At 45.5% G+C, this 22,696-nt stretch overlaps 2 protein-coding genes across 2 annotated transcripts in view; one reads left to right on the plus strand and one right to left on the minus strand.

Annotated features, from left to right (window-relative positions):
• The window catches only part of FBXW8 (F-box and WD repeat domain containing 8), an 81,698-nt gene extending 68,667 nt beyond the window's left edge, over positions 1-13,031 (minus strand). Inside the window, exons 1-4 of the mRNA XM_075898175.2 lie at positions 12,628-13,031; positions 7,507-7,611; positions 1,814-1,978; positions 676-764 (exon numbers count right to left, since the gene is read on the minus strand). Coding sequence (XP_075754290.2) covers positions 676-764; positions 1,814-1,978; positions 7,507-7,611; positions 12,628-12,996 — 728 coding nt within the window. The 5' untranslated portion in view covers positions 12,997-13,031. The remainder of the gene's footprint in view (positions 1-675; positions 765-1,813; positions 1,979-7,506; positions 7,612-12,627) is intronic.
• A 5,636-nt stretch (positions 13,032-18,667) lies between these two features.
• HRK (harakiri, BCL2 interacting protein) lies at positions 18,668-18,970 on the plus strand. Its single transcript, XM_089775154.1, has one exon. The coding sequence runs from the start codon at positions 18,668-18,670 to the stop codon at positions 18,929-18,931; it is 264 nt and encodes an 87-aa protein (XP_089631280.1). The 3' UTR covers positions 18,932-18,970.
• Positions 18,971-22,696: the final 3,726 nt, after the last annotated feature.

Genomic DNA, 22,696 nt, shown 5'->3' on the forward strand with positions numbered 1-22,696 from the left:
ATTTGGGGAAGGTGGCAATGGTGTAGCTGCACTAGTGTAATTGCAATGCACTAGTGTAAAAAGTAGCCTGAAGGAAAACTGCACTGATGTAAAAAAATAGGGATGCTGATGGGTAACCGCTAACCTGGTAAGTGTGCTTACTGGATAACAGTTACCCAGTACTCAGGGAGCAGGCCACCACCCATGGTCCATTGCACATGGAGAGCTGCTCCAGTATTGCCGGGCTCCTGCCTTCCAGCTTATGTCAGAAGCACCTGGGCTGGAGCTGCCCACCCCGGTATAATCAATTAACTAGTTAAAATTTAGGTTTAACTGGTTAACTAATAAAATGGGATTTTACATCCCAGGTAAAAATGATTTTTGGTGCAGCTTACCTCCAAGTCACTTTTTATGTACACATTTGCAACTTGTCGATGCTATGTGTTCATATTGATGCAACTACAAACAAAACCAAAAATAGCAAAAGCAAAGCCTTAGTCAATCTTATCTGTCTCAGACTGCCAACAATCTTTCATCCTGGTGACAGTACATCTTAACAGGAAAAGAGCTGCTGCTGGAAAACATAACTCCTCTCTACTATGTCTGTCTGGATTTACTAGTGTATCAATCAAAATACAGCATGCAAGAAGTCACAATAAGAAAGACTACACAAACATTAAACAATTCCATACTTACCCAGCAATGACAACTCCGTCACAGGAATGAACATCACACAAAACTTTACCCAACTCGTATTGCAGCTGGCTCACAGCACCGATGCGGTTCTGCATAGAAATACAGGGACACGCTATTTTTCCTTTAATAGGCTCATCTAACACCAGATTCTCCTGGAAGCACACACCCTCCTACATTTTTTATTGGTCAAGATTTCATTTTAATGGCCATTAGAGGAAATAATATCCATCCACTATTTGCCGATCCCCTGTGCGTTTCAGAGTCTCTACTTCCCCATGTGTTCCCTTGATAAGAAGAATGACATTGATTTACTATGCAAGAAATAGCCTGTAGAAGTCTACATGCATCTCCCACTCATCAAATTACAAGGTGACTTGGGATGGGCTGGAAAAGGGGATAGAATTACCTGCACAGACTAATTCCAGTGGGGACTCTTCTCAAAAGCAACAACTGAAAAACCTGGACTTTAAGTGGTGATTACATAGGGCGTAGAAGCTATGGTCCAGAGTCAGAGCACATTTTCAAAGTGAAAGCAAAACAGGCAAGCAAGAGGGCACATTAAACCCTGCACTGCCTTCACTATCTTATTGGCAAAAAAGGCAGCAGTCAGAGGTTCACTTTTCACTAAGGCTGTGTCTACACTGGCGCGATCTTGCGCCATAGTGACCGCTCTTGCGCAAAAACTTGCTACCTGTCTACACTGGGCGTGTGTTCTTGTGCAAGTAAACTGATGTTCTACTGTATGAAATCAGGGCTTCTTGCGCAAGAACTATGATGCTCCCGCTCAGGAATAAGCCCTTTTGCGCAACTGTTCTTGCACAAGAGGCCAGTGTAGACAGGCAACATTAATTTCTTGCGCAAGAAATCCCTATGGCTAAAATGGCTATCAGAGCTTTCTTGCGCAAGAGAGCGTCTACAGTGGCGTGGATGCTCTACGCTAGCATGTGCTCTTGCGCAAAAGCATCCACGCCAGTGTGGACGTTCTCTTGCACAACTACTTTAATGCAAGAACTCTTGCGCTAAAGAGTTTTTGTGAAAGATCACACCAGTGTAGACGTAGCCTAACAGTAGAACAACTGATTTGATTGTGTTACATGGTCATCACTAGGTACTGTTTTAAAAAATCCTTTCATTTTACCTTCCAATTGGTTCTTAAAGTCCGCTCTTTGGCACGGCAATCTTGAAGGGCAAGTTTCCAGCAGGAACAATCAGAGATGCTGGCATCAGGCAGGTACCCTTCCTGTTGGCACAGTCTGAACCACAGCACTTCATCTTCTGCAAGTATTTTCCATGTCTTGCTCACCTAAAAGCAGACAAAAAATGAAATATATACCAGATTAGGAAATTATCCAGGCCCAACTGTCATCCAAATTCAATGCATTTATTTTGCTCTACCTTTGTGATAACATGCCCTTTTAGAATTTGAGGGGGAAAAAGGAGGTAGTATTTTTAAAGATTCAATATAAATTCATATTCAAAATTGCATTTGCACATTTATAGGATAAAGATAATTCTGATGCAAGCATCATCCCTTTAAAGTCTTGCTGACAATGATTGATTAGTAAGGTGACAGCAGTGAGATATAAAATACTGAATTACAGATTGCATCAATAAGAATGAAGTATTAAGCAAAAAATTGTAAGTAGCCTCAAGTTGCTGTCTATTTCAAACAGAAATGTTTCACCACAATTAACTGCATCTAGAACTTCCATTTTAAACAATTCAATAAAATGCTTTGAGTGGTGATTCTACAATTTTTGCATGAAAGAGAACAGCAAAATACAAGTGAAATATCTCCACGTGAGAGATGCGATCGCCAATGAAATCAGTGATAAGCCACACACTGATTAAGAAACATAAATGCAACCTGAAGGTTGCACTATATTTTAGTGAGTTATAATCAAATGTCTAGAGCCTATTTTCAATCCTAAATTGTATCTCATGTCTAAGTGTCATTTAACAAGTAACCCAGAATTTATTGCATCCAGTTCATTTACACATGTCACGGCCAATCATTAAATATGCCAGATAAAAACTAGAAAATCCAGACTGAAAATAGAAACGCTTTACAGAAATGCAGTTATATTTTTGCTCATGGGAATCAAACAACTAGAAATATCAAACAAGACAATGATCTAGGTTACAGTTATTCTCTTAGAAGTGAGGAAACGTGCACTGTTTCTTCTCTGGCTATACATGTCTTAAAACAACAATAACAAGAGCTTCACAAAAGCTTTTGTTAGTCTTTAAGGTACCATACAACTTCATAGACTTCAATGGCCATCATCATGTCCATCCTAAAGGAACACGGCCATGCAGCTCTGGAGAAACAAAATGATGCCAAAACTTAAAACTGTTCTAACCCAGTAGGGAATCACCTTTCAATTCCAGTTATTTGAAAGTAATACAAATCTACACACTGTTGCCTAGACAAAGACAAAAGTTACCATTTTTTGCTGGCACAACAAAAAAGCAGCTGTTCTGCGGGAGTTAAAACTCTGGGCAAACATGGTGGATAGGAAACAAACCTCTCTGTCTCTTTAGCTGGAACTCATTTTTGCTGACATTAATGAGGCAGGTTTGTGCACAAATGGAGAAGTAAACAAAACAAAACCATGCCAACTTCTGCCCTGCTACCATTATATTGAAGAAAAAAAAATTAAGTGTTGCCAAAATGGATAACATTTGCTGAGACATTTCCAATTTTAAGTTTAAGTTGGTTTTAAGTAGTAAAAAAAAATTAAAACTGTAATAAACGATATCTAACATAACCTTTCCTTAATGCACCAAAACTGGCATGACAATCCCTAGTAAAAGCCCCACTGAGCGAGCCTCAGCTGCAAGAAGTCTCTAATAAAAGTGTCTCAAGCATTTCACTTCACAACACTACTGTGAGCTGCAGCATTAAAAACCATCTATTGGCTTGAAATCAGCTTTATTAGCTCGGCTTGAGTTAGAAATTCAGGTGAGGCCTTGGGAGCCAAAAAATCATGGCTTTATTTGTGTACATGTACACACATTCACAAACTGCTTGCTAAAGGCTAGTCAAAGAGCTCAGTCAAAACACTCAAAATTCTCATTAAAAATTAAACTAGGACCATAATTATTTTCCAAGTTTCTTTATGTAAATCTCCAAAGTTTTTCATCAATAAAATCTTGCAGGGTTTTCCCTGTATCTAGAAACTATTTTTTTTATTTAACCTTTTATGTCACCATTATCTTTTTATCACGTTACATCAGACTATATCAGAGAAAATTCAGTTTCCCCTCAGCTCCACACAGGAGCATCACTACATCTTTCTTACACACAAATGTGCATGAAAGCGGTGTTCATGAATTTCGAATTTTCACCTAATTTAAAGCCATCTGCAGTGTTTAATAAAACCTACAGTTCTCTTTCCATTAGATTCCAGACTTCTGTCTTGACTGAACAAAATTCAGTTGAACACTTTATCCATCCCTTTTAAGTTTTATCTCTTCCACAACCACACTGCACAAAGCCATTACAAAGCTACCTCCCAAGGACTTCAACGGAAAAGTATAGGCTGCAATGTGGTGCAAAATTTAGCCTAAATTTAAATGCTAATATGGTAATTTCATCAAGAGCTATTGAGACTGATTTTGTTAATAACAAAAGAGTTATCAGTTCTTTTCAAACACCAAGTTCAGGAAATCTCTATACATCTGCTTTTCCACTTTCTCTCTCATCCTCCTGACTCGCTTGAGTTTAGCTCATTGAATGTAAGGAAACAGGTTAAGTCTCATGCTCCATGCTTCAGAACTGTACTGTACTTGAAAAAGCTGAGAATACCAAACCATGTGTGTCTTTTAAAATAGATCTTAAAAGCATTATTAAATAACTCAAGGTAGATCTCAATTATTCAGGTTAATAACTCTACTGGTAACATAACCATGCAACTGAAAATTCTTGTCTCAAAGGACAATTCATTCTTGAAATACAAGACTCAGCTCCTCCAGTGACAGCCTTAAAATTAGATTAGTGGTTCTAAGTCACTCTGAAGATGAAAAGCATGACGTTAGGTGATAAACATACTTAGATCAAATGACTCACCAACATATTTACAAACAGAACTCAATCCCACTCTAGCTATAGCTTTTAATATACCTCACATAGGAGCATTTCCACCTCAAAATGCAAGTGTTGAATGCTGTCTTATTAATAACTATAAAACATTTAAATAGTACCAAAAATTCACACAACATTTTACCGAACACAGACAAGATACATTGATCCCACTAGTTTCAGGCAATGACTTCCCTTTGCAGGATCAGGAAATGAGTTACGTTACTCTCACACATCTGTAGGATCAGGCCCTCCATATTATACTTATTAAAAAAAACTGTTTACAATTCTTGACACATGCACAGCTCACCAAGGGCCTCATTCTTCTCATTCCTATTCACTATCAGTATTAAGAGAAACAAGCACGTTTAGTGACTTCTCAAAATGCAACTGCCATCAATGGTACCAGAAAAGAACAGCTAGAATACTAGAACCGAAAGGAACCTCGAGGTCATCAAATCCAGTCCCCTACCCGCAGCTGTGCAGCATATAACAATATGGATATTTCAGATGGCCAATGAAACCATAGGAGTTCAAGGAATTGATGACACCATTAATTTACTTGATGCACATGACCTTATAGTGTCTAAAATACCATACAGACACCTTTCCCTTTCATAGCATTAGTTTGAAGAAATCAAAGAGCAGCTGTAGGCAAGAAAGGAGGATGGTGAGGGAGGGGGGAATCACGATAAAATTAAAGTTCTTCCAAGCAGTCTGTGGTGTGATTAAATCTCAAAGAGACTCAGCAGTCAGGCTACTTTACTGTTAGTCAGTTACCAATTTGGCATAAAGAACTAAGCAAAGAGGTTTTCTCCAAAGGCACTTGCATAGTTCATGATGCCAATTCCACTAACTGGCCCAATTTTACTAAAATCCCAAGACACCTTAATAAAGAAAATCTTCCTACAAAACCCTATAAAGCAGCAGGGCATTCCATTTAAGAGGGTGGAGATTTTCTTTTAGAACACAATTATGAAGAAAAAAATGAAAACAATATTTATTTGTATTGGTTTGCTTTTTACTTGAACACTTAAAGAAGCCAGTTCTGCACTAACGCACTAGATATTCCTCATTTTGAATCCTTTGAAAAATATTGGGCCTTTGCTCATCTGTTAGCCACTGTATAATATCCTCTGTATTTTTCAAACGATACTTTGCACATCTCACTTTTAACTTCTGCCTAAAAATGGGCTTTGATTTTTTTTTAAAGAAAGATCTGATAAAAAGTAGCCTTTTGGTAGCTAATACTACCACATGCTACTATGCTGCAAAGTAAATAGTTTATGACAGCACAAAAATTAGTCTGGTCTTCTTGAAAACCACTCTGAAAGGCTGCCCTGATCCATTTTTATAGGATGGCTGACAAATAGGACCAGATGTGAAAGTTTCGTGGCCTTCTACAAAGCACGTCAGCACAAAGTAATGAGACAGAAACTTTTTGAAGTAGAACTCTTGAAAGAGGAAATCTTTTTCTACTATGGTTACTTTTTTGCTGTTTTTAAGTGACACAAATTTTTAAACAACAGCTATCCATATATGCCTAATATCTTAGATTATTAAAACTGAAAAAAGATTAAAATGTAAAATTTAATCATTCATGCTGGTTACAAATAGTTACCATTTAGTTCAGCTAATCAATTTTATATGTTGGCTGATGAGTAATAATATGATGTTTTACTGTTGCAAACAGGACTACTCATTGTTTTTAAAGTTACAGACTAACACAGTTATCCACCCCTCTCAGACTTTAGAGGATGTTTAAGTCCACCCCCAAAACACTGCTTTTATTGGATTGTTTTTATTGACATTTATGACAACAATCCTAAATGCCACGTCCCAAAACATCTGACAGTATCCATGTAATAAACTGGCAATGAATGCCTGAAACATTGCACCCTGTTAACGTTCCCCATGCTAACTGGCATTTGCTAAGTGGGTTCTGGTGATTCAGTGAAGCAGGTGACACATTGTTCAATCTATATGGACAGGAGGGCAACAGGGCTCCCTGGAGAGAGAGGATCAAGGGTGTGGACTGAACAGTCTGTGAGTACAAACCCAAGAGGGGAGCCCAAGGTAACTTTATGCAGTATTAGCCTTAAATTTCCATGTTAACAATACCAAATCTCAAGTCAGAGATGAGTGTGAGCTACTGTATACATACAGTATGAGAGGTCCTCAAGAATAGGCTGATAACACCTCTTAATAATTCCTCAAAGGAACAGGATGAATTTGAAAAAAAAGTCTTCACCCTAGGTTAGCTTACTAAACTACCAGAAGTGACAGAATTGTTAAGATTCCATTTTTCACTATCTTATTTGTCTACTTTCTACGTATCTTGAGAAAAATCAATTTTTCAATCAGTTCCACTTCCAGGTTCTCAGTGCTGCATTGTTTGTGTTTCAAACACTGCAGGAAATGTTCATTTGTTTATAAACAACTATACTGACTGGAATTGAAAATCCAAGCAAACATTTCTTTTGCTCTTACATTTTCATGCTATCAAACCTTCAACATTTTGGTTCAGCATACACAGAAGCAAACCATTAATCAAGTCTAATGAATACTTTTTTCAATTTTCAGCTTTTGAACTATATTTTAATACGTAAAGAATTATAAATTAAGTCTGTGATAGAGGAAAATGTCATTTAGGGCTACTGCACAGTGTAGTAGTTGAAATGCATCACAGTGAGCACCCATGCTGATCTTACATGGAATGAGACAAGAAAATCTTGGCTAGTACTTACCTGAGCACATCTGCCCAGCTCAGTCCTTCCCAGGTACTGAAAAATGTTTAATGCCAATTCATAAGGTAGCTGGATATCAAAGAAAGGAACCTCATTTATCTCATTCTGAGAAGAAAAAGGAAAATAAATTAAGTCTTTTTGTAATGCAGGAATAAATTGCACATTGTAAGTAGCAAGGCAGTAATAGTCTTATAGTAAAATCAAGAAGAGATCATAAGAACTCTTGGTGATCTAGCTAAAATCAGGCAGACATTCTATGCTCTTCCACCCTACAACTCTACTATACCAGAATGCCAGGCTGTCACTCCTACATGAAGGTGCAGAGCTATTCTCATCCTAACAGTCAGATCAGGCAAGTCACATTAGTTCCATTTGGGAACCTCTCTCCCAGACTAGAGAGACCTAAGGCCTATCTAGATGATTCATGAGGAGTTTCTAATCACAAAAAAGGATTATAAACATGAAGAAAACACAAATTTTAGCTTTCCCGAGCAACACTTCTTTTTTGTACTCAGATGGTTATACTGGTTGCAAAGAGAAGGCCAATGAGAAACATTTTCCTTGTCAATTGTTAATGCTCAGAAATTAGAGTTTTTCAAGTCTTTTATCTGATTATACAGGCTGCACTTCCCTTGTCCAGCACCCTCAGGACCTGACCAGTCCTGAACAAGGGAGGGAGGTTTACCAGACCTCTGCGCCGGGGGATGCCAGTTGGGTTCCGCTCCCTACCTCCGGAGTTGCTGGCAGCCGACCCCTAGGACACTAGACTGCATCAACAGCTGCAAGAGGTTCTCTGGCGCAGAGGCTCTCTGCTCCAGCAAATCCATGGTCCTACTGGACTACAGATGTTGCCAGACCAGAGTCTCCCAGGCCAGAAAGGTTCAACCTATAGTTGAATAAGCCATGAAGTAACACGGCCATGAAGATATACAAGATTCATGCACACTCATTTTAACATCAAAATCTAAAACAAAAACCAGAAGGATCTTGAAGACAAGTTTCTAACAAAAAAAAATTCAAAATTTCAGTCATAAGCGTAAAATGAATGCACTTGAAAAGAATATACCCTCAACACTTTCATTCACTGAGGTTTTAACTACAGTGTGTAAAAATGTAGCGTTCTAATATCTTGATTCACTTAATAGATCAAAATGAAATTATACTCTATGGCAGAGATTTTTCAATCTATTTCTTTCTGAACCCACCCTCTCTCCTCCCATTATGCTATAAAAACTCCATGGCACACTTGCGTTATAACTGTTTTTCTGCATATAAAAGATTGGGCAGCCATCAGGGAGTAGTAAACAGTATTCCCTCTAATTTTTCCCACCCCGGAACAGAATGGATTTTCTTATGTGCACCAATGTGGTTTGTTGTGTGACATATCACTTGCATATTGGCACACATAATAAAATTAATGTGGCAAGAGATTCTGGGCATGAGAGGGGGCTCAGGCTTAGGAAAGAAGGCTGAGTATAGGGGCATGAGGGCTCAGGCTAAGGGAGCAGGTTCTAGGGTGGGTCTAGAGTTGAGGGGCTTAGGGCTAGGACAGAGGTTTGGGGTACAAGCGCTCTGGCTGAAGGTGCGGGCTCTGGGGCAAGGTTTGGGATGAGGGGTTTGGAATGCAGAAAGGAAACTCCAGGTTTGGGGAGAGGATCAGGGCAAGACACAGAGATGCAGGAAGGGTACTGGCTCGGGGCTGAGGTACAGGAGGGGAGTACAGGTTCCAGGCTGGGGGAGGGGAGTGGGCTTTGGGTACTCAGGGCTGGAGGAAATAAGGTGGGGCAAAGATCTGGAGCTCAGACTAATCTTGGTAGCTCCCTGCTGTGGATGGTGAGGAGTGGCCTCTTTCTCTTAGCCAGAAAAATTTGGTATTGCAGCCAGCACGGAAGAGCTGCAGCCCTGAGCCCCTGCTTGGCCATGCAGCTTAGGGGGAAACTTAGGTTACTGAATTATGAAGGGGTAATTTTACAATGTAATGTTCCACTGAGATCTGCAGCTAAAGCAAGATTAAATTCCCTTATATCCAATCACAACTCTCAGCTTCAGTCTTCATGCTTAACTTACAAGCAGATCATAACTGAAATTTTCAGACACTTTTCATATCATAATAATGGCAATCTTGGCAAATCTGTAATATTCAAGAAAATCTACTATTTCTAAAATTTTGCTCTTCAATTTTTTTTGTTTCTATAATACTTACATACCAAACATCAAGAGTCTCATACATCTTTGTTACATCTCTCACATAAAATAATTATTGAAATTTAACTAACAAAATGAATCCCATTTATTCATTATCTCTGCCAAAGTCAAGCATATTCTGATTCTTCAGCTTTGTCTGCTCTCCAATACTGCTGCTGCAGTGCACAGCTTGCCTTACCTACCACCTCTACTTGATCACTCCCATCATTGCCAATACCTCATTTAAGTTTATGCCCTCTGCAGCCCGATAAAGGAAATGCAGAACAAAAAAAAAATAGTAAAATGGGCAACGTTGAGCTTACTTCAGACAAATGCTTCCTACTTTCCAGCCCAATAAAACCAAATTTCAGTACAGACAAAAAATGTCTAGGTCTAAAGCAGTGTTCCCTGTAAGCTGTGCACTTGGACAGCCATTCAGGAGAGATTCAAATGCCGTCCACTGATTAGCAGAGCACTCTCAGCCAGTAGCATGTGTTTCTACTGATGGTGCACATCTGCATCTGCTTTGGGGCACATAAAACTTATTCCATACCTGGATAAAAAAATAGAGAGAACTTTGATATTATGTGCATATTTATGGTCACACTGTAGCATCAGAGTCAAAGCACAGATAGTGACTTAATTACTGGAAAACAAAAAAAAATTCCATTTCCAGTGACAAATAGCAGAACTTGCTAACTCCTAATATCGGATGCCAAGCAGAATGCATGTTCAATGGTACAAACGGTCAAAATCCCCAATTAATTTGTCAGTAGGAGAGTGCTCAGCATAGCACATGAAGCAAAACCGATAAAGGAACAATATTATATTAAATCAGCACTGGTCTGTCTAAAAGTCTATTGGAATGAATCCAAAACTCTAATACTATCATCCCCTCTGAGAGGGATTTGCACTCTTGTGTGCTAATGGAGCACTAATTCTGTAAACAGATTAATGTGTGTCTAGCTGTCAGAAGTATAATTTGCTTTTTTATTTTTATTTTTTTAAGGAAAGAATAATTAGTCATAGCTAAGTTAGTAAGCAGCAAAGGCTTTCCCCCGATTTCTCTCAGACTGTAAAATAAAATCTCTAATGCAGTGAGAGAACACAAGAAGAACGTACCTAAATAGCTTTTAACTTGTTCAGAATAGTAATTAGCACTACTTTCAAATTAACTGCTTCATTTATACAATTAATATTGGTTTCTTTGGTGAAAGGAATGCTAATCCACTGAGATACAATTTAACAAAATATTCGTCTAGGCAAACTAATTAAGTAGCCACTATCTTGAGATAAAAGATTAGATTTTATTTAACAGAAAAAAGTTCATCTGCAACCTCTTCATAACACTGAAGAGCAAACACTTTGGTGTCAAAGAAAAACTGTTATAAAAAGACCATGTATTTAGAAACCAAGGTAAAATAGGCTTAGAGTAATTAAAAACTCAATAGTTACAATCTAAAGTATTTACATATAAACCTTCCTAATCCCATAACAGAGAAATTGTTCAAGTATAAAGGAGTGTAAATAATGGTAACTCCTGTTGAAGGCAGCCATGTATAGTTTTGGTTTAAAAGCAGTCCCTGTCATTAGTCAAGTGCTTCTATGATTCCTGGAGTACATAAACCTTCAGAAAGAGGTTGTTGTGGTGTTGTTGTTTTTTTAAAGAACACATAATTCCCATGTGACTCGAATCTTGATCTAGGGTATTAAGTCAGTTTTGAGTAAAAAAAAAAAATCTTTCACCTTTTTGGGTGAAGGTTCAAAAGAGAGTTTTTCTTGTTATCATTCTTCCTTTTCCTCATCAACTATAGAAGCAACATCATGACCATGGGGGTTATTTCAGGACCTACTTAAAAAATTTAGGCCTTGATTTTACAAATGTACTCATGCAGGGTTCCAATAAAGTCAATGGAATATTAACAAAGATATAAAGGGCCACTTGTATCATGCACAGCTCCAACTAAATGACAGTGACTGGAGGTGACATTTTTGTTTAAGTGCATCCTATCACATATTCTTACCAGTTTCATGAAGCTGAACATATTTTAACATTTAAGATTAAAAACTGAAAATAAACTTGCTCAGACTTTTGATAACAAAACTGCCAACATGCAACACCAGACTCAGCAGATCCAGTCTGTAGTCCTATTTAACTACAGATTTCTCAACTGACAAACTATCCTTCACACAAACTAATCCAAAACCATGAAGGAGAAAAACAGAAGTGTACAATTCTACTTCTGTGAATTACTTATTTCTGAAGGCAGCAGCAGGTCCAGAACGGAGTTACTTTGTGTGCTAGAGGCAAACTTAAAATACATAGCAGGCCTTTTATGAAGTCACAAGGTGCCTCAAAAAACTACAAGCTACTTTTGAATTGGTGTTATCCCATGAAATGTTACAAGAGCTTCTCACACCCAAAGAAAGAGAAAACCCTCTTATCGTCTACCCAGGAGCAGCCTGGCCCACATTATGCCATGAGAGCTGCGCTTTGTGGTTGGCACAGGAAGCAGAAGAAATGCGAAGGAAGGAGCCGGGACTGCTCCAGCAAAAGCCAGCGCAGAATGTGCAAGAGGCCCCTGGCACCGCACTCTGCACACAACCCCGGGACAGGACAAAGTACCCAGCCCCTGCTGAAACCCCAAGAGAGGAGCGGGGGGAGGAGGGGGGGTATTGGAAGGAGAAGCTCGACGGGATCACGGGGGAGCGGGGAGCAAGGCGGCCGGGGCTGTGGTCTGCACCTGGCCGGCGAGCACAGAGCGGGGGCGAAGCCATGGAGGGTGGGGCAATGAGAAGCGGGGCGAACGGGGGGGGGGGGCGCAGAGAGCCCAGGAGCTGGGGGGAGATGCAGCGGCGGAAAGGGGGGCAGGGCGGTGCGGTGGACCGGCAAGAGAAGCCCCCCCCCCCGTTGCCGGGAGGGGGGGGGTCCCGTACCAGGTCCCGGATGAGCTGCCCCAGCAGGTCGTTGTCTCCCCCGGGCTCGGCGGCGGGCTGGGCCGGCGGCGGGGGGGCCGGGCGGGGGTGGCGGTGGCGGCGGCTCCGGGCCCCGGGGGCCTTCCCGTCCAGCAAGCTGCGGGCCAGCGCGAAGTACCCGGCCCCTCGCCGCCCCCCCTCGCCGCCGCCCTCCTGGGGCGCGGCCAGCGGGACCCCCCCGCAGCTGCTCCAGCCGGAAACGGGCTCCCGGCGGCTCGGGCCGCTCCCGGGCTCCCCCGCCCGCCGCCGCTTCCTCCCCGGGCGGGCCCCGGCCAGCTCGGCCCGCCAGCGGCGGCGGAAGAGCTCCAGCTCGCTCGGCCCGGCGGCCATCACGGCCCGGGCCTGTCCCGGCAACCCCGGCACGCGGGATTCCCGGCCGGGCGGGAAACCGCGGCCGCCGCCACTCGGTTCCGCCGCACAAAGGTTCCTACCCCGCTCTCGCCGCTGCCCTGCGCGCGCCTGCAGGGCCAATCCCCTCCCCCACCGCCGCCCAGGCTGGGCCCCCTGCGTGCGGGCTGCGCTCAAGCGCCTGTCATATTCGCGGCGCATGGCTTGCCCCGGGAAGTCCTTGCTTTGTTCCACTAGCCCCGGTCCTGCCTGGCCCTGGGACACCCTGGCGCTCCGATGAGTACACACAGGTGCTTGCAGGATCCGTGCATGGGGAGCTTGCTCTTGCAAATTTGGCCCACCGCAGGCAGACCCATGCCCTGGGAAGCCCCTGCTTGCAAGGGTGCGGGCTCCACCTTGCACGTCCTATGGGTGCGGGGAGTGTGCATGTATTATCTCTTTGTCATGCCCCGCAGCAAAATGAGGTCCTGGCCCCAGGCAACTGTGCCAGCGTGAGTGAATGAATAGATCAATATGCTTGCAATAGGGGGACTGCTTGTCTCGTGTCTTGAGAGACAATGCTTATTCCTGCTCTTTGTCTCTCCCGCCCTATTATCAAGTTATTACAAGAGAGTCTTCGTCCCATGTTTCCGGAATAGCCATGACCCTTCGGTCATGCATTATATTCAAATAAGCCCATTATAATATTGATTTTTTTTTTTTACCAGAGGAGCCAGTGCTAGGCAGAGCACCAGGAAGAAGTGTAGGTCGGTGGCCGTGGGGGTCTTTCAGGACACATCATGCCCAAATAGCCATGATGGCAAAGAACCCAGTTCCAAATGCAATTGGCCAGAACACCGCTCTTCATTCTGTTGGACACAGATGAGGCCGTGGTGATGGATGCATTCATGATTTCCAGCCTTGATTATTACAACTCATTATCTCTAGGACTGAAGCCACACATCCTGAAAAAACTCCAAATGATACAAACAGCAGCCTGCATGTTTAGCAACACAGGATGCGGGGAGCACATTACCTCTTTTCTGCCCTCTGAATTAGTTCCCTACTGAATATTAGAGCGCAGCTCAAACTCACTGCCCTCATATCCAAAACACTGCATGGGATTGGCTCCCAACTACCTGAGATACTCCTCTCCCTCCATGCTCATGGCGATCTCCTTCAGACAGCTGCACCCTATCGGAACAATAAAATCATCGCCCACGCAAGGCAGATTCCTCAGTGCAGGAGAAAGGGTCTATCTGAATGTCCTGACAATGACCATCAGTCTCACCACTTCCAGAACTAAATGGAAAACTGGTTTCTTCATCTTAGTTTTTCTGCACTTTCTTCTCCCTCTGCACGTCCACATGTGAACATAGAACAGTAAACGAATACAGATGAGATTGTTCCTAGTTCTAATTTTACATAACGGAGAAGCATTCATGTACTTCAAGGATGGGAGGGGGGACGACTCTCTAAGTCCCTACATAGAATCTTAGTGTGCTAAAATGCATTTGGAAGCCCGTGCAATAGCTGAAACCGTGGTGTAATGTACTCCTGCTAACCACCGATCCTCAGAGTTCTTCCAAATGAGCTCGGAGGGTAGCCTGCACATTGCCATAAGGGGGACAAATTCTCTGCTGGTGTAAATGGATGCAGCTGCACTGACTTCATTGGAATTTCCCTTCGTTTATATCAGAAGAGTTTCTGAGTGGTCTTCATTGCATAGAGCTGTCTAATACTCTAGACTCTAGTCGGAGTTCATAAGGGAATACTTAACCGCCAAGGCCAACATCGAAGAGAAATGGTTTCAGCTGTTGTCCCTAGCTCCGGTCACTGAGGACCTATTTGAAATCATGGGATGGTGAGACCTGAGACTCCAAAAGCAATGGAGGACCCAGGAATATCCCTCAACTGAAAACTTGATTGAGAAGGGATTGACAAACCCTGAAAGTCACGGGGGCAGAAACCAGACGTGTAGATATTTTTTGCCTCGTTGAAGTGTCAGCTAGTTTCCTCTGATCCACGTCCTGTCATGGCCAGGCAACTGGGAAAGACACTGCATTGTCTGGGTTTACTATAGAGAGCACAGTTGTCACCTGCACATTGATGGAACTACAGCCATGAATGTCGTGTACACCAGGGAATATAAATGTCTTGAGTAGGGTTCTAATGAATTCTCCTTTGAAGGAAACTGGCATATCTCGGTCAGCATCAGATTCTGTACCTCCCTGCTTCGCCACGAGGAGCGGGAGTTCAACTTGCAGGGAGATGCCTGCTAGCACCGTACATCCAGAACTCTCTTGACTATATCTCAGCCAAGGAAGAGGTGGCTCTGGATAGCGGGGGGTTGTGCTAGGGTTCTGAACAGATGCACCGAGATCCTTGAAATCTCGTCACCTGCAGGTTTGTGGAAGAGACAATCTTTTACCTTCTGCTTTGAAGTGGGTCCTCCAGCAAGTGTAGAGATGTCATCATTCCTTAGATACTTTCACCTTGTCTCGGGGATCCTACAGCCACAGCATAATAGAAAGTTTCATTACTTGTCTTCTGTATATAGTTTCCAGGATTAATAAAGGGTTTATCTTTAAACTGATTATCTGGCCGGAAAGATACCACACAAGCCACAGAGTGATCAATGAGGAAGGTTTTTTTTTCAACTTTAAATCAGATTTTCCTTTTGCACACCACTCTATGGACCTATCATTAGGAAACATCTTCCATACCACCCAGTTGAAGATGGATGAATATATCAGAGAATCCCACTGTGCCTGACTTTTGCATTGGGCACTCTGGGAACCTCCCAAGTTCCAACTTGGATACATCTTCAACTGAGTTTCTTTGCAGGAAAACATGCTCTCTGTGTGATTAATAATCCACTGTTTCTTTGTCGTCTTCAGTTCTACTTTCTGCAGTTGCAGACTGAAACCTAGCACTGAACTATGGCCTACGGGCACTTACCGTTTGCTACTGGAGGTGCAGCAGTATGGACTAATGTAAATCTGTCCATTGCACATGCCATCTGAAACCAGGTGCCAACAAAATCAAACAACCAAAAATCCTCAGGAAGTCTAACTCTTTGGATCGATTTCAAGTTACAGCACAGGTGCGCTGTCCTTTCCCCTTGAAAGCGAAATAGTTTTTTTCCCTTGTAAAGTGAGCAAAATTATATTTGTTTAAATTGGTAAAACAGTGGATCTTCACTGAGGGCTAATTGCTGGCAAAGCTGTGTGTTAATAGGGTGTAGCGATGGGATAGTGGCGAGAATTTTCTCTCTCTCTCCCTTGAAATATTCCCATATCCCCGCATTTGTGCTCAGCAGCAAGTTGCTGCTTCTTAGTTCTGCTCCGTTGGCAACTACGTGCTTTTTTATTATTTTTTTCAGCGCGCTGCTTCCAATCCCAATTAAAAGATAATCGAACACACCCCGAAGAAGCCGTGTGGATTCCAAGCGCTGGCTTTGGGGGATTCCTCTCACTCAGAAACTCCTCTCACGGTGGAGAGCTCATACGGCAAGTTTCAGCCCTCACAAAATGCGCCTTGTAGTTACAAACCCACGCAAATAAAAGGTCTGTGCCGGGACAGCCTCTGAGATGATAACGTTGCCGCTGCGCCAGGAGGAAGCTGGTACAAAAGAATAGAGACTTGCTGAGACGAGGGAGATTTTAGTTAAAGGGGGGCTTGAAACGGCCCTGAACCTAGACCTCCAATTCACCCCGGCCCTCCTCCGGTGGCAGTCAGTAGAGTTACAACGGGGATAGAGCTGCCCTGAACCTGCAGGGAAGCTGAGCAGTTTGTTTTTAAAACGACCCGGGGAAAGGCTACATGAAGGGGCATGCTTCAAAACAGAGGGAGGTTAGCCCTGTTGCGGGACCGAAACCCACAAAAAAGGTTGCGCCTCGCAGCTAAGTTTACCCATTGGGGAAAAGAGAGCCCGTTTGCCCACCGATTTTAAGGCTGCCCAAGAAGCAGCAGAAACCTCCTCTGTCCTGCACAGCTAGTGAAAGGCTCTGCCGGTTTGTTTTCTGGGGCAGATCGGATTCGGATAACGGTGAACCCAGGGACAGGGGTGTGCGAGTTAGAATAATACCCAAAGAAGAGCAGGACACACACACACCCCTTTTCGCTCCCCAGAGGACAACAAATCTCTAGTGATTATAACTCTTGTAGGCCCCGCGAATGGGCCCGATCATGCTCCCAGGTCACTGACAGCTTTGCCATGACTCGCTATGGATCGAGCCTCTCGACGCTCTGTGGTAAAAGAAGTGACTTTTTTTTTGTTCACGGTGTCACAGACCAGTGTGAGAGGGTTTGCCTAGCCTGCTGTACGAGTCAGTGTTCTCTCTTCTTTAATCAGCTCCTGTAACCCCCAGCTCCTGTCCCTGGAGACACCCGTCTCCTGGAAAGCTTCAAACTCAAGGATCACAATTGTGGGTGATTTTACATTTTTAACAACTTTTTTAAAACTCAGATGCTCTAAGATCTCCTCTCGCCCTGGGGAGTCATTTCTGGGGGGAGGTTAAGGTTTTTGTCTCTTGAATTTTCGCTTTAGTTGATTCTCAGTGGGAAGCAGAAAAGAAGAAACGCTTCTTTTTCTCTTTCATGTAAAACTCACCTGCCTTCTGTTTAAAGTAGGAGGAGAATATTCCACACCTGTTTTGGATCGTGGATTCTCATTCGGAGTACAACAGGCACACATATCACTTTTCAGTGACAAAGCAGGCACAAACAGGACCTCTCCTACAATACTGGACTTTGTGTCTCCTTCCCAGCAGGGATAAAAACTGAGCACGGATCAGAATTAAAAAAGAAAAAAAAAACCCTCTCGCAAAAAAACAGAAAACATGCCCTCATTTCATGTCCATTTCAGGGAAGCCTCTGGTATTTTAAGAGAGAACCTCTTATTTAGGCACAAAAAATCAAAATTGGAGGAGATGAGGGAGGGCGCAAAGTCCGAATACAGATCAAGTCCCAGGAAAGGCCTTTCCAACTTCCCGGTCCTTCCATAAAATAGGTATAAAATATTTTCAAGACGAAGGTTGGAAATAAAACGTCTCCAAGCCGGGGGGGCAGGGTTTATAAAATGTCTCCAAGCGAGAAGGAGGGGTATAAAACATCCCGAAGACACCTCATTGGGGTAAAACATCCCCAAGGGGATATAAAATAACCCCAAGGGGGGGGGCGATAGAACATCCCTAAGCAGGAGGGGAGGAAAGGGAAGGAAGAGGTAGAACATCCCCAAGCGGGGTGGGTGTGTAGAACATTCCTAAGCAGGAGGGGGGAAGGGAGTAGGACACTCCCAAGGGGGGTGTAGAAAATCCCCAAGCGGGGGAAGGGTAGAACACCCCAAGGGTGGGGGATGGAAAGGGGTAGAACATCCCCTCGCCACGTGGGATTGGCTGTCGCTCGGGTCGGCTTTGCCAGACTCGCGGCGAAGTTGGAGGCCGGACGGCGCAGCTGGTGGCTGCTCCAGCCGGCGCGGCACGAGTTAAAAGTTACCTTTCCTGCTGCCTTCTGCCCGCATCCCCGACGGGGAAGGATGATGTAACCCCCTCCTCACCATGTGACACTTTAATTAATACTCGCGCAGTTCGCACAACAACAGCACAGCGCACGTTAACTCCAGCCGGCCGCTCCCGGGCTCTGCGCGGGACCCGCCGGGCGCAGCGCAGCCATGTGCCCCTGCGCGCAGCACGGCGGCCCCCCGTCGGCTTGTCTCTGCAGCCCTGCCCGGAGCGGGGAGCCCCTCTCCGGGGCGCAGCTGCTGGCGGCCCGCCTGAAGCTGGTGGGGGATGAGCTGCAGGAGCGCACCGCGTGGAGGCGGGCGCGGAGCCGGGGGGCCGCGGCCGGGAGAAGCCTGGCCACCGGCCTATGTGTGCTGTGCGCCGCCGCGCAGATGGCCGCGCTGGTCTGGCTGATCCGCAAGAGGAGCGGGTAGGGACGAGGGCTCTGGCAGGAGCTGAGAGCAACCGGGAAGAGCAACAGGTAAGGGACATCCAGCGAGCGACATCCAGCAACCCTAGAGGGGAGGGAGGAAGCTTTGCAAAACCACCGGGCCGGTGACAGCTGAGGGGGCTTGGTACGAAATGTCCAAGGACAAAGGCGCAAGTCTGCAGCCGCTGACCTCTGCTTTTCCCCCTTCCCAGCCCCTCTCTGCCTCACAGCGCCCCTAGCTGGGGGAAATCTAGTCCAGGAGAGAATCTGGCCGGGGGCACCAGCTGGGGAGCCCCTGGACCAGAGAACATAAGACCAGCCACACTGGGTCAGCCAAAGGTCCATCCAGCCCAGCATCCTGTCTGCTGACAGTGACCAATGCCAGGTGTCCCAGAGGGAGTGAATCGAACAGGTACTGATCAAGCGATCTCTCCCCTGCCATCCATCTCCACCCTCTGACACACAGAGGCTAGGGACACCAAAAAGAGCAGGGTCCTTATCCCCATCGCGCAGGGGAAGGAAACTGAGGCAGGGACAGGGCACGAGGCTCGGCTGGGAATCACACCGTGCCACCGAGCAGAGTCCAGAATGAAAACCTGCCCTCCCTGCCGCCGAGTCCATCGGTGTGGGAATCACTCCCCGCGCCAGCTGCGGTCCGGAACGCGCGCGCCGCGTGCGAAGCTGATGTAAGGCGTGTGTGTATGTAAGGGGAGAGGGGAGGTTCCCTGTGAGTGCTTGGCGCGCCAGGAGAACTCACCGTCCGCCCGCAATGGGAGCTGCAGATTTGGTCAACTGCGCCTGAGTTACAGTTGGTAGAGCCTGGAGCTGGAAGGCAAAGGTGGGCATGGAGTTGGGTAGCCAGGCGCTCGCTTGCCACACTCCAGCGCGCAAAAGCCGGGGCGCGTCAGGAGGGGACGGGGAGGTTTCCTTGTGATGGTGTAAACCTTGTGCTGGGGAAACACCCAGGAACGGTCTGTCGCTGCCCCGTGGAAGTAACATCCAGCCTGGCAAGTCCCCATCTCCCCCGCCACTTACGCCCTCTGCTTTCAAAGACTTTAACTCTGCGCCTGGAGTTGAAATTCCAAGGCGCCAGCTGCCTTGGCTGACGTTTCTTTCGGGCACTTTTCCGAGGGGCCCGGCTTCACACCCGCACTTGTCTGTGCTGACATCGTTTGTCAGCTGCGCCTTATTTACCAGCCGGACAGTTTCTCTTCCCATTTTGCAAACCCGGTGGAAGTACCAGGGCTCGACACTTCCCACCCTCTCGCCAGGACAATGCAGAGTGAGTCGCCGGGCGCTCGCGCTGGAAACCCCGGTGCAGGTTCAGAACGCAGGTCGGTGCCGGGGAAGCAAAGGGGCGCTCCCTGTGGAGTGTGAGTGGGTGCCTGGCTTGGGCTGGCGGACTTTACAGGTTCGAAGGGCAAGCGACACCCACTGTGTCACCTTTCGCTTCAGTCTTTGCCACAGCCCAAGAGGGCGATGACTCCTGCGGAGCCGCAGCCAAGAGAGCGCGGAATGTCTGCTCAACAGAAGCAGGGAACAGCTCCGGGGCTGTCTCCAAACGCACGCGCACGCACCCACCCTCACTCACAGAGGTGGCCCCGTCTCCTTTCAACACCCCCCTCTCCCCGCTTGCTGCCGACGCCCAGTCGCAGCGGCACGCCGGCAGGGAGCAGGAGGCTTGGGACCCTTCTGTGCGCTTTGTGCGAGTGAGAAACTTCAGCTACTTCTTCGCGCCTCCCAGGCAGCCCAAGCCCGGAGCTGGAAGCGCGGTCAGGAGCCTGCGCCGGGCAGGGGGGGTGCGCCAGACAGAGTAGGTAGGTGGGCTGAAACCGGAGGGTTTAGTCCCAGTTCCTCTCCTGGCCCCAGCCCATGTGCCTTTGTTTTCGTGGGAGGGTTTGGATGACACGTGTTCTCTGCCTCCTCGGACCGTGCCGGCAGGAGTGGGACCGAGCGGTCTCTTCTCTCACACACCCCGCCTGGGAATAGGGTCTGGGGGTACCGGTGCAGGATGTCTCCCGACTCCAGAGCACTGTCCAGCCTGAGTACACAAGCGATCCCAGCTTCAGAACTGTATATCCCTGGCAGCCGGGCAGTGGTCAATCCCCTCCACTCCTCTATGGCCACACCGTGCCCGGCAGCAACATTTTCAGGGAGTTTGCTGGGGGGGGGGGGGGGAGAGAGGAATCCCTGAAATGGATTCAGTGGAAAGTTGCTTTCTCAGCTGGTCATGCTATAGAGTTCTGCGGTGGCCGTATTCTCTCCCCCCACTCCCTCGCAATATATGGATTGTCCCTGTAGACTCAGCCAGATGCATAGAAAGCTCTCTCAATTCTAGCGCATCAGTTTCTCTCTTCCTTGAGTGCCTGTGGGATTCACAAAGGCACTTAGGTATCTAAACCCCTACATGCCAGTTTTAGGCTCCACTGTGATTCACAAGCTGTAGGGGCTTAAACTCGGTGCCTAACTTTTTTTGCTTAAAAGTTCCTAAGCACCCCAGTTTCTGCTTTGGTGCAAGCACACTGCCACCTCCCCACAGTTGACAGGATGCTTCTCTCCGGCTCAAGCCTTCCAGGGAATAACAAACTGGGGGAAGACAGGAATTCAGCTACTTCTCTCACAGGTCAGATAGACATGCTTAATGACAGGATAGGGTCCTACTCCAAACCTGGCTGGAGGAGGGGGCTGTGGTGCTGCCCATCTTAAAACTTGTAGCCCGGTGGTTAGAACACTCCCCTGAGAAGCAGGAGACCCTCTGTTCAAATCCTTTCCCCCTCTGGTCAAGGGAGGAATTGAACCAATATCCCCCAAATTCCTAGAGTGTGTTCTAATGCTGGGCTGAAAGTTATACATTAAGCAACACAACCAACATTTCCTTCTCCTCATCACTGTGTGTGGCATTAAGCCACTGCCCTCAGGGGTTCTCAAACTTTGTGATAATGCAACCCCCCCTAAGTTGCTTGCAACCCCTGGGGGGGGGGGGTCAGGACCCACAGTTTAAGAAATGTGGGCTTAACTCATTCTCACAAGATATATCTTAACAAAAGAATGGCCATACTGGGTCAGACCAAAGGTCCATCCAGTCCAGTATCCTGTCTTCCTGTGTTCCGACAGTGGCCAATGCCAGGTGGCCCAGAGGGAGTGAACAGAACAGGTAATCATCAAGTGATCATCCCCTATCATCCATTCCCAGCTTTTGACAAATGAAAGCTAGGGACACTATCCCTGCCCATCCTGGCTTAATAGCCATTGGTGGACCTATCCACCATGAATTTATCTATTCCTGTTTTGAATCCTGTTAAAGTCCTGACCTTCACAACATCCTCTAGCAAGGAGTTCCACAGGTCGACTGTGGGTAGTGTGAATAAATGCTTCCTCATTTGACAATCCCTTGTTTTTGTGTTATGAATAAATAACTCTATTCACTTTCTCCTCACCTGTCATGATTTTATAAACCTTTATCATAATCCCCCTTATTCATCTGTTTTCTAAGATGAAGAATCCCATTTTTATTAATCTCTCCTTATATGGCAGCCACTCAATATTGCTAATCATTTTTGTTGCCCTTTTCTGAACATTTTCCAATGTCAACTTCCAAGATATCTTTTTTGAGATGAGATGAGATGACCACATCTGCACAGACTATTCAAGATATGGACCATGGATTTATATAAAGGCAATATTATATTTTTTGTCTTATTCTCTAGCCTTTTCTTAATGATACCCAACATTGTTTGCTTTTGTGACTGCCACTGCACATTGACTGGAT

The sequence above is a fragment of the Pelodiscus sinensis genome, chromosome Z (assembly GCF_052426305.1).
Source record: "Pelodiscus sinensis isolate ZL-2025 chromosome Z, ASM5242630v1, whole genome shotgun sequence".
Classification (NCBI taxonomy): domain Eukaryota; kingdom Metazoa; phylum Chordata; order Testudines; family Trionychidae; genus Pelodiscus; species Pelodiscus sinensis.

Coding starts and splice junctions, on each gene's coding strand:
- HRK (XM_089775154.1), top strand. CDS start 18,668: ATGTGCCCCTGCGCGCAGCACGGCGGCCCCCCGTCGGCTTGTCTCTGC.